Here is an 11499-nt window from a genome sequence, read left to right as displayed (position 1 = left end):
ATGGCCACAGCGATCTCGGCGCTCAGACGACCCGGCGGCGACGCGCCGGCCGCAACCGCACCAGCGTCGCCGTCGCCCGCCCCCGCGTCCTTCGTTCCCGTGCCGCTTGTACATGGACCCGCAGCAGCCGTCGACGCGCCGTCCTCCTCCGATCCTCCGAGGCGGCGTGACGCCGCGGCGGCGGCGGGGCCCCGGCCCGGACGTCGTCTCGCTCGCCCTGCGCGCGCGGCGGCGCCCGAAGAGGCGGAGCCGAGGTCCTGGAGCATCGCCTCCCGCCCCCGCAGCCCGATCATCTCCACCGCCGCCGCCGATCACCAGCCGCCGAACGCGCTCGACATCGCGGCCGGGATGACGGCCGAGCAGCTCGTCGTCGGAGTTGCCAAGAAGATGACGATGGATGGAGATCTCGGGGCTTGGTTAGTCTTATCCCGTTCTCTCGCCGAGAACGCGCGGTCGGTGTGGTCGTTTTTATAGTGGGACTGATGGTGTGGTCGGCGGGCGGTGATCAGAACGCGCGCGAGAGGAGACGCAGACGCGTGTCGGGCTGGGGGCAGGAAGGAAGGCGCGCGCATCTGGAACAGGGAGAGATGTTGTCTCTGGTTTTGGCCCCCGGGATGGGGAGAGGAAGCTTCTGCATGCGGTTTTGGAGGCCCAGACCACAGCTTCGGCTCGACTTCGAGTAAAATGCATGGGCGGTAAGTAAACTTGGCAGCTAATGTCGTTCTACTTTGAAGCTCTTAAACTTACTAATTGGTTCATGTAAGGTTCAAATCACAGTTACTTAGATTAAATGTCCACATGTCTGCCGACGTGGAGCTAGGTGGAACCCCTCACCTTCTCATTCTCTCTTATCTCCTCTTCCTCCATGGCTCTCTCCCACAACAGGAGTAGCAGCAGGGGGGGCTTAGTTGAGGCAGCAGCGGCCTCGCGTGGGTGGATGGTGGGTGTGACGCGGGCGGGCGGCGGCGGCAGCGGTCTGGTGCGGGGGGGGGGGGGGGGGGGGGGGGTATGGCGGCGGCAGACTTGTGCAGGCACGCGACATGGAGCCTGGAGGAACACAACATGCATGATCTCTTGTGATATTTCCTTACAGTCTTGCAGATGTGCTATGCTATTACTGCTGCACTTTGGTCCAAGCACATCACAAAAGAGCATGTGAGTAGCAAAAACAACTGTTCCGGTGACGTGTCCCTGAATTTTTTGGTGGTGTTCGGGTCGAAACGGCCCAGCCATCCGGACGAAATCTTTGTTTCTTCTTCGCGACGTTAGCCCACGAAGCTGGACGGCCCAGTGCCCACGCTTGTTCCGTAAGATGAGAAGGATCTCGCGTTCTCGACTAGCAACGACGACGAAAGCGCGAAACCCTAGCCGCGCGTGACGCGTCGTGTTGGCCAGACCGATCGGCACCAATCAACCAAACCTGCTGGATTATTCTTGCATGCAGCAAGAGAATTAACGATGTTCTTATCTGGCATTGGCGCCAATCAACCAAACCTGCGTGGCTCGATCTAGCTATTGACTGTTATACCTATCAATCCTTTGAAAAAAGTTAGTTCTTGATCGTTGTGCTCGATCTGTGCTGGCCAGTACAGAAAGTATCTATGCTGTTGGAGGGTGGCTAACGTCGCCCGTCAGCACAGACACTATGTATGCTGGTTCAAAGTTACTTGCTCGATCTGTGCTGGCCAGTATAGAAAGTATCTATGCTGTTGGAGGGTGGCTAACGTCACCCGTCAGCACAGACACTATGTGTGCTGGTTCAAAGTTACTTGCAGAGCTAACTGTACGCGATATATTGTTTCTTTGATCTTAGGCTGCTGCTGGTTACTTGAGTGGACCTGCTGCTGCTCGGAAGATGGTCGTTTGCTCCCATCAACAACAAGTGCAGAGAACTCCCGTCAGTTGCTTGTCCATCAAGGTCCTCTATACTAGAATTAAACAAAGATCACCATCGTTGATTAATGGCAGTGTTGTGCTATTACATTCCCTTTTGTCAGGTGCTTTAATTTTCCACGGGGACGTAGTAACAATGACATGTCACCAAACTGGCAACACCGTTTTCGCTGCCTTGGGAGTTCTTGCTGGGTGCAGTAAATAAAACTGATACACACGCCCTGACTGCTTTGCAAATAAACACTTTCTGATCGGCCAGTTTCTTTTAATTTGTTGCAACTGCGTGTGTTTGTAAGCATAGACGTACTTGGCAAGATCATTAGGAGAGGAAGAGAGGAGTTTCATTCCCGTAACATCCAACATGCACAGTTACCAAATTTTCAATCTCGGTAACAATGCATTAATGAAACTGTGCACTGAGACTGGTCTTACATAGCTTGTCCGCTTGTAGATGGGCCTTACATAGCTTGTTCGCTTGTAGGGAACGCAACGCGAGCTGAATTTATGGTGTGGACCTTGCACCACACATAGGTACTTGTAAGGTAACCGAAGTGGTGTGCCACCAAGCTCTCTCTAAATCTGAGGAACTCAATAGCACCAATAATTATAAATAACTAAAAAATCTTCGAACAAAGGATATGGTCATCTCCTTTCCGTTTGTTCTTCCAGGATTCTCTTCTGCTTATGTGTATTGTGTCATCGCATGCATTCCTGAGCACACGCGCTTCAGGTCATACTGAATGGTAAGATTAGAACATAAGGAAGAAGAAGATAGTGAAGTACAAGACTTTGAGAGCGAAAAGAAGCATAAAGGTCAATAATAGGAATATTATGATAAGGATGCGTGGAGTGGATAGGAGGAACCCAGTATAAGCTATATGATTTTACACAGATTGTCATAGTATTATGATTTTGACTTAATAGCAATATGAGATATATATTGCCATTATGCGGCAACCTGTACTGCTTTGCCTGAAAAATCAAATGGTGAACAGGAAAGTCAACATCTTTAATTAACACAGCAGTGTACAAGGAACTCAGAAAAGCTATCATATTTGTCAGATGAAGGATATAAATTTTGGGAGCACCTAAACTAGTCGCTTGAATACTAGTAGAGAAAAGACCTTCCATCCAACGTTTTTAGTCCCGATCATTTTTGGATCCGGGACTAAATGGCCTTTAGTCCCGTGTCAAACAGCCACCACTGAAGGCTACCGATGACGGGAGTTTTAGTCCTGGTTGGTAATATCAACCAAACTAAAGAGACCCTTTAGTCCCGGTTGTAACGGCTAGTGGGATGGTGAGGCGTTTAGTCCTGATTGGAATTACCAACCGGGACTAAAGGCCTCGCCTCACCAACCGGGGCTTTAGTCCCTCTTTTCTCTCCACCTTATCATCTCCCCTCCCTTATCTCGCGCAGGCAATCTTTCTCTTCTTTCTTATTTCTCTCCTCCTCTCCCTTTCTTCCAGGCGAAGTGGGCGGCGCGCGGGTGGGCCCATTTTTTTTGAACCTTTTTAGTCTCGGGTGAAATAGCCAGTATTAAAGAGGGGAAGCCTTTAGTCTTGACATATTAGTCCTAGTTGGATTTTCGAGACCTATGTGTCTCTTCAACCGGGACTAATGCTCACTTTTCCACCAGTGGAAGCAGCCGATTTATGTCCATGATTTTAGCCCCTGGAAAATGGCTGCAGTTTGGGAGGCACTCTGATGCTGCACGTTGTCTGCATCTCAAAAACTGACAGAAAGAAAGTGTGCAATCAGCCACCATCTCTCCAGTACGAAAGGATGTACATTCAGTGAAACGCACTCGGATAAGATCTCATAATAATCTCTCTTCAACTTAATTTGCCCGTGGTACATAGCCACATGCTCAATGTTTGCACACAAAGTAAATATGGTCTATATGCTTACAATTTACAAATGCATTGATGTAGTAAGCCATGCATGCAATTCCCAGCACATGATGAGCAAAATGATAAGATGCAAATAAGAGTATAATTGAGACCATATGAAAAGGACATTTCAAACCTAAAAAAGCGGCATACTGCACTGCACTTACATAGATTCCTAAAGTAGAACATATTTTTTTAGCTAAGACCAACACAGAAAAAACTGTTTGCATATGTAACTCAATAACCTTCATGCTGCAGATATTCTCCTCTCTGTCTTGGGACCTATATGGAGATTTTATCAATATTCTTGCACTGAGAATGATGTTTTGAAGGACATGTCCACTGTTAAGAAGAGCTTTCAACATTTACTTACTACCCGGAAAATTTCTGTTTTCTTTTAAATCTTGTCTCCGTTATCGATCCATGTTAAATGATCTAGAGTTTCAGGCGTAGCGGTGAAAATGCTAGCTTATTTTTTCCCTCTTTCTGAATCCAGTCCACGATCGAGCCTTGCAGCCTGATGGGTGCATGTCCAACCCATAAGTTGAGGAACTGAGGAACCACATGATCTCGCTCCTGTTGTTGCACAATCTTTCCTCCCCGAATCATTCGTCGTGTGCTCTGCATCTTCGTGCTTCCCTTCACAACATGAATATATGCAGTGCCCTGTTTAGACTTCCAAAGCATCTGGTAGACTAATGCGTCTGTGTTTTGGCGAAAGTACTCTACCGCCTTTGCAAGTGTGATCTCTTCCAGCTGTGTCAAGGTAATGTCTCTATGCATGCAATGTTGCTCCTCACTGTGATTCACTGCTATAGCAGAGCTTTTATCCCCAGGCGACAGGTTCTCTGAAGAACCATGGGGCATAAAGAGGAGTCCAGCTATCAGATATTCAGAATCTTGGAGACAAATTTCGCCTCCATCCAGTGAGACTTGGCACTCCAAATGCGCTTCAATAACTGGTTCTAGAGAAACATCTGACGTGTCTGTGTTGCTACAATGGTGAGCTTCATGCTGGTCAATCTTCTTGCAGCATGATGGGTCTGGACGAAGCCACTGAGAGACACAACCAACTAGATTGTCCCAATGTTCTTTCTGGCGTGAGTCAACAAACGGCACCCATGAGAAGTCTTGTGCAGGCAGTTTCATAATTTTGTTCCTAATAACTTCAACTTTAGACTTGAAAAGAGGTGTAAACAGCTGCAAGCACTTCATTGCAATCCCAACTATGTCCGTACTCTCAGAAAGTTGTAGCATGATGCTGAAGTAAAAATTGTTCTCTGGTGCATTACCATCTTTCTGGATGAAGACTAGGGAAACCTCTACCCTATGCTCTGCAGTAATGAAGGGTAACCACAGTATAAAAAAACTGCTCCCATTTCCCTGGTCGATTTTGTGCTGCAGCTTCTTCCCTGCAAAAAAGTTCTTGATGAAAGGGTTGAAGGGCATGTGACAATGCGGTGTGCAACCAAGCTCGATGAACCTCAAGAAGTCGCCAGCACCATCTGCATACCACTCAAATCTTCTAACAATAGATGTTCTTAACTGGTTATCATGGCCAAAGGCAGAGGAGATGAGTGACCTGGTAGCATGTGCTATCCGTTTAGGAAAGGCTGAATTCCTCACCTCCTGTTCGATCTGTTCTTCTTCTAAGATCCTATTCTTGCATCTGTGCAGCGTGTCGTCACACTCTTGAGCAGCACGCTTCAGCTTTTTACGCCAGCGCAACAAGGATGCACCAGTGATTTGCCACTTTTCAGATGTCTCGAGAGCAGCCTCCAACTTAATGTGCGCCATCTCTAGCCTCTCCAAGTTTTCGTTGGCCTTTGATTTCTCTTTCCCCTCATGCCTGTTAATGAGGTCAGATAAGATTTGGCTAACTGCTTCATGGACAACAGCAGAACTGACCATATTCGCCATTAGGATTCAAGCATCTATAACATTCCTTCCCTGCTCAGGAATTGCAACATATAACAGTATGTAAGTATACATGAGACTAAAAATATATGGACTTTGGATCACAAGCAAATATTTAGCTTACCGGTTGTAAGAATCTTCCTTCGATAGAATCGCAAGGAAGCGGTGGTCAGCTATCCTGTGTATGAAGGTATCTATCTACCTTTGAACTGCAAGGTAATATATGAACTTAGAGAAGAGGATAGTGTGGACCAAGATTTATAGGAAGCAAAAGGAGGCAGACAATTCACTAACAGAAATGCACTATCAGAGGGTCTGAGGGATGTAAAGGATTTGGTCTCTGCAAGAGGAAAATGTTGATTCAAGAAGGGACATCTGACTTCAATCAGCAGTGAGAGTCTCCGCATTTTTACGTGCTTGGATATAGTTGCAACATGTAGTACGTGATGGCAACTGGCAAGTTGAAGGGGGTGCATTTAAGCTGTGTGAAGAAAAATCAAATGGCGGCTGCTATGCTAAATGGTACAGGTGGAGTACGACGTAAAATATGTCAACTTATTAAACATCTTATTCAGCAGCTGTACTGGGCAGGAAACTCAGAAATATCTTGGCCTTTGCCAGATAAGCGAGGCAACTTAAAACAGGACACAACTTTATAGTAGATGAAGCAAAAATATCCGAGTCTCTGCAAAAAAGTTCCACGGTGTTCTAGCCTGGCTGATGTCTAATCTCACTGATATTTTTCCTTACATATTCGTTTTCTATGTTTCCTGCCCCTCATTTCTTAACTTGAATTTGTTAGTCAAAAGGACTGCATTTGATGCATCAAAGTACAGAGGACTGGTTGCCATGGGGAAAGGGACTACTCCTTTATCTGTATATGCTGGTAGCATGTGCTATCCGTTTAGGAAAGGCTGAATTCCTCACCTCTTTTTCTATCTGTTCTTCTTCTAGGATTCTATGTTTGCATTTGAGCAGCATCATCACACTCTTGAGCAGCACGCTTCAGTTTTTTACGCCAGCGCAGCAAGGGTGCATCGATGATCTGCCACTTTTCAGATGTTTCGAGAGCAGCCTCCAACTTAATGTGCGCCATCTCTAGCCTCTCCAAGTTTTCGTTGGCCTTTGATTTCTCTTTCTCCTTATGCCTATTAATGACATCAGATCACAAGATTTGGCTAACTGCTTCATGGACAATAGCAGAACCGACCATCTCTGCCATTAGGACTCAATCTATAGCATCCCTTCGCTGCTCTGGAAATGCAACATATGACAGTACGCCAATAAACATAAGAGACTATAGAAATACATGGTCTTTGGATCACAAGCAAAGATTTAGCTTAGCGGCTGTAAGAATCTAACTGCGACAGAATCGCAAGGAAGTGGTGGTCAGAAATATCCTATGTATGAAGGTATCTACCTTTGAAACTGCAAGGTAAGATACGAGCTTAAGAAGAGGATAGTGTGGTCCAAGGCTTATAGGAAACAGAAAGATGCAGACTATTCAGTAGCAGAGGTCTGCAGCAAAGTGTCCGGAGGATTTGGCCTGTACATGTGGAAAATGCCGGCTCAAGAAGGGACATCCGACTTCAATCAACTATGAGAATCTAACAGAAAACCTCTTGTACCCTTTCATGGAGGCTGCTCTATATGCTAACTGTGGACAATTGGAGCACCCATGAATTCGGTACCGTACAGGGGCAGGGAACTAGGAAAAGTCGGCAGCTTGAAACAGCCCCTCTTGTCTCGTAACTTTGTAGTGGATGAAGCAAAACTTTCCAAAGGCGTTTCTACCCTGGCTGACGTCTAAGACTCACCGACGTTTCTCCTTACATCCTCTTTTTCTCTGTGTTCTGCCTGCCCCTCATTGCTTAATCAGAAGGACTGCATTTGATGCATGAACGTCCAAGTACAGACTACAGAGGACGGATAGCTGGGGGAAACAAAGGGAGTACTGCTGTATCTGTATATCCTGGAAGCTGGATGACAACAAACTGACTGATTTTGAGCAATTGATTTAGTGTCTCTCCTAGCCCAGCTCCATCCAACGACTGGCTCCAGACGCACTCGACGCGGGACAGGGGCAGGGGAGTAAGTCGAGGTTACCTCTAATCCCTGAGCGGTGAGCGCGGCAGTGGTGGCGGACGTCGCCTCGGCCGCTCGTCATCATCCTCGTCCTCCACGGCGCCGCCTCCGCTCCCGCACCGCACCCCCATAATCGCCGGTCGCCGCCTCCTCCGCGCCTGCGGCGGCGGCGGCGGCCTGTCGGCCTTTTTTTGGGCTTTTGGCTGTCTCTCCCTCCGGCCACACACCACAACCACTTTTTGGCCCAGAACCATAACATTCCTGCAGTGCTGTGGCGTTAGCTTGGGCCGGAGGGAGAACGAACCCCGCGACAGCGGCCGTAGTGGGCCGTGGACGGCGCATCGGCCGCTCTCCCTCGTCCTCCACGGCGCCGCCGCCGCCGTGCACCCTCCTCCCTCTCCTCCCCGGCCTCCTCAACACGGCGGCACCGGGACAACCATCGCCGGAGGCCCGAGCGGCGCGTGGCATTACTTCCACCGTTCCACGAACGAACACGTCTGGCCGCGCTCGCGGCACGGTTTGCCGCCCGGCCAAGGCCACCAGCTGCCGCGAGCGCCGGCCTGACGTGGAAGACGCCTCCTGCGATGCGCCCAGATCTCGGCCGCACGGTATCGATCGGGCGGCTGGTAGGTGCCCAGGGGGTCCACCCTTTGGGGCCATGGTGGCACAGCGCGCCGGCCGGAGCGGCACCACACTAAGACCTCAGCCAGTCCCTAGCTGCCATCCTCTTCCTCGTGGACACCTCGGAACCACGCCCTCTTGCATCTAGCCAGCGCCACGCTACCGTCAGCCGGCCGGTGTGAGAGGCAGCTAGCTAGCCTGGAGGCGAAGGGGCCGACGGGCGGGATGCTGGGCGCGGCATGACATGGCGCAGGCACAAAGCTCTGCTGAGACGTCGGCCAGCTCATCTGCGCCATTCAACGCCGCTGTGCGGCTGTGCCCGCCGGCCGGCCCCGGGAGAGAGAGAGAGAGAGACGAAGCCGTCGCGGATGCGCGGGCGCCACCAGTCGACCGGAAACTAACGCTTCTGTCCTGTTGACGACGCAGACGCTGGTTGCAGAAACAGGCTGATTCCAGTAAAACACGGCAACTGGCTCAAGTAACAGGCATACTATTTTGCAGTTTCCTCCCATCAATTGTAATGGTTAAAAGGACACCTCTACACTTACAGATAAGTTACAGTGCAACTAAAATAAAAAAAATCTTTTACGGTACACAATACTACATTATACTACTGTTCGAATGTAACCATAGAATGGAACTGCCACTATACTGTACACACGTTCTCCGCTTTCAGGATGCTATATACTAAAATAGATTCCTAATTCAGAACATTTTTTTCCGTAACAAAGACCAAAACAAATACAAGTTGACGAAGATAGGAACTCATTGGTCCTGACCCTGTACCAGGAGCATTTAACCCAAATTCGAGCTCTGAAATCATTTGAACCTCGATGTTTTGACAGATCTGTTAATTCTCAGTTATGAATCCTAACTCCAACCTGCATGCGATCCTCCCTGGAACACTCCTTTTCCATTTTCACTTCTGCCTGTTCCCCCGATCGATCAATAATGGTGCACGGTCTAGATTTCCGCCGCAGTGATTGTGGCGCTAACTGCTTTTCCTTTTCTTTCTGAAGCCAGTCCATGATCGAGGCTTGCAGCTGGATGGGAGCATGCTTAACCCATAAGTCGACAAAATGAGAGACCACGTTTGTCAGATTCCCCAACTCTACGTCACTTCGGCGAAATAGCTTTCTTTTCCTACCTCCAAGGAATGTTCTCCGTGTTCTAGGCATGAAGATGCTTGCCTTCTCAACCTGAATGTATGCTGTGCCGGATCTGGACTTCCAAAGCATCTGGTATACTGTTGCTTCAGTGTTTTGGCTGAAGTAACCTATTGCCTTTGGCAGCATGATCTCCTCCACTTGTTCCAAGGTCATATCTGTGTGAAGACAATGTTGCTTCTCACCGTTGACCATAACAACAGCAGAACTCCTATCTGCAGGCAGTAGGTCTTCCGAATAGTCATGGGGTGTAAAGAGGAGTCCAACTTTCAGATAGGGAGAATCTTGCAGAGAACATTTCCCTTCTAACATTGAGGTCCTCTGTTTGTTATACTTGGAAAATGAGACTTGGCACTGCAAATTCACTTCAATAACTGACTCCAGAGAAACATCTTGCAATCCTGAACTGTCTGCCTTGCTACTATGACAAAACTTGTGCTGTTCATGCTGCTTGCAGCATAATGGGTTTGGGCGAAACCATCGAGTGCTAAAGCTATAAAGATTATCCCAGTGTTCTTTTTTGCCCCAGTGTTCTTTTTTGCATGAATCAGCATATGGCACCCATGATAAGTCCTGCGTAGGAAGTTGAGTAAGTTCGTTCCTAATAGATTCAACTGTAGACTTGAAATGAAGGGTATATAACTGCAAGCATTTGATTGTGATACCAATAATGTCTGTACTTTCTGAAATCTGTAGCATTACAGTAAGGAAAAAGTCATTCTCCGGTGCATTACCATCTTTTCGGATGAACATTAGGCTAGCCTCTATCCCATGCTCTGCATTACGGCAGGGCACAACTGATAGTAGAAACAAAGGGTACTTGTTTCCCCCATCAATTTTATGATGTAATTCACTGCCAGCAAAAAGGTGCTTTATCATGGAGTTGACAGTCATCTGACGGCGTGGTGTGCCACCAAGCTCCACGAACCGTAGAAACTCGCTAGCTCCATCTGACAACCACTCAAATCTTTGAACAATGGATCTGCTCAACTCATTCTTGTTGCTGCTAAAGGCAGAGAAAATAAATGACGTAGTAGCATGTGCCATCCGTTTAGGAAAGGTTGAATTCCTCACCTCCTGTTCAATTTGTTCTTCTTCTAGTATTCTCTGCCTGCATTTCTGCAAGGCTTCATCACACTCTTGAGCAGTAAGCTTCAGCTTCTTGCGCCAACGTAACAATGGTGCATCAGTGATGAGCCACTTGTTAGATATCTCAAGAGCAGCCTCCAGCTTGATGTGTGCCATCTCCAGCCTCTCCATGTCTTCTTTTGAATTTGATTTCTCTTTCCCTTCGCACTTGTGAACGAGATCAGATATGATTTTGCTAACTGTCTCCTGGACAACCACAGAACTGACCACATTTGCCATTAGGATTCAAGCACTTGTAGCAGACTAGCAGCCTTCCCTGCTCAGGAAATGTCACATGGACCAGTATGAATAAGAAACTATTTACAGGAACAGACTACAAATCGATGCATAATTAGTTTAGAGAAATCTCTATCTGCCAAATTGAATATGGAACACGAAAGAACTTTGAATCATAAGCAAAGATTTGGCATACCGTCTTCAAGAATTTACTTGATGATGGAATTGCATGGAGGTACTGAATATCCTGAGTATAGGGCTGGGATAGCTTGGAGGTGCAAGGTAAGAAAAAATTGCTGCCCAAGACTTTAATAGGAAAAAGAAGTGGTCATTTCCATAATCGGGTCTCGCTGATAGTGAGGGGTAGGGAGGAATTGGTCTCCACAAGTAAACATTCGTTGGCTAAAGAAGGGTTTCTTTTACTTCAAGTCTCCTGAAGGTATTTTATATTTTGACATGTGTGACTGGACCTCAGTACGTGTCTGTATATAATTTCCCAGCAGGCATCAATTGGTCAAAAGTTTCGTGGGAAATCAAGTGGAGTGTGCGGTTGGATGAC

General features: G+C 47.8%; 3 protein-coding genes across 6 annotated transcripts; 1 reads left to right on the top strand and 2 right to left on the bottom strand.

Annotated features, from left to right (window-relative positions):
• On the top strand, positions 1–474 carry LOC101767134 (predicted GPI-anchored protein 58). The gene has a single exon (XM_004958846.1). It carries the CDS (start codon positions 1–3, stop codon positions 472–474), a length of 474 nt encoding a protein of 157 aa, XP_004958903.1.
• Positions 475–3706: 3232 nt separating this feature from the next.
• Positions 3707–7945, bottom strand: LOC101762225. Of its 2 annotated transcripts, XM_012843862.2 has the most exons (3): positions 7810–7945; positions 5828–5912; positions 3707–5736 (listed from the first exon to the last, which is right to left on the bottom strand). In XM_012843862.2, the coding sequence occupies exon 3, from the start codon at positions 5704–5706 to the stop codon at positions 4222–4224; it is 1485 nt and encodes a 494-aa protein (XP_012699316.1). In that variant the 5' UTR covers positions 5707–5736; positions 5828–5912; positions 7810–7945; the 3' UTR covers positions 3707–4221. The 2 variants fall into 2 exon arrangements, with proteins under 2 accessions (XP_012699316.1, XP_004955386.1); XM_004955329.3 differs by lacking the exon at positions 7810–7945 and having other exon boundaries at positions 5828–6128.
• Positions 7946–8862: 917 nt separating this feature from the next.
• LOC111256469 lies at positions 8863–11251 on the bottom strand. 3 transcript variants are annotated; one of them, XM_022824659.1, is made up of 3 exons: positions 11137–11251; positions 10310–10980; positions 10062–10148 (listed from the first exon to the last, which is right to left on the bottom strand). In XM_022824659.1, the coding sequence occupies exons 2-3, from the start codon at positions 10941–10943 to the stop codon at positions 10123–10125; spliced, it is 660 nt and encodes a 219-aa protein (XP_022680394.1). In that variant the 5' UTR covers positions 10944–10980; positions 11137–11251; the 3' UTR covers positions 10062–10122. The 3 variants fall into 3 exon arrangements, with proteins under 3 accessions (XP_022680392.1, XP_022680393.1, XP_022680394.1); XM_022824657.1 differs by having other exon boundaries at positions 8863–10980; XM_022824658.1 differs by lacking the exon at positions 11137–11251 and having other exon boundaries at positions 8863–10148; positions 10310–10411.
• Between the last annotated feature and the right edge of the window lie 248 nt (positions 11252–11499).

Source organism: Setaria italica, chromosome II, assembly GCF_000263155.2.
Source record: "Setaria italica strain Yugu1 chromosome II, Setaria_italica_v2.0, whole genome shotgun sequence".
Classification (NCBI taxonomy): domain Eukaryota; kingdom Viridiplantae; phylum Streptophyta; class Magnoliopsida; order Poales; family Poaceae; genus Setaria; species Setaria italica.
The sequence above is the reverse complement of the archived record's forward strand: the minus strand, read 5'-3'. Positions and strand labels throughout refer to the sequence as shown.

Excerpts from the sequence above, each read along its gene's own strand:
- LOC111256469 (XM_022824657.1), bottom strand. The coding sequence starts at position 10,943 with ATGGCAAATGTGGTCAGTTCTGTGGTTGTCCAGGAGACAGTTAGCAAA.
- LOC101762225 (XM_012843862.2), bottom strand. The coding sequence starts at position 5,706 with ATGGCGAATATGGTCAGTTCTGCTGTTGTCCATGAAGCAGTTAGCCAA.
- LOC101767134 (XM_004958846.1), top strand. The coding sequence starts at position 1 with ATGGCCACAGCGATCTCGGCGCTCAGACGACCCGGCGGCGACGCGCCG.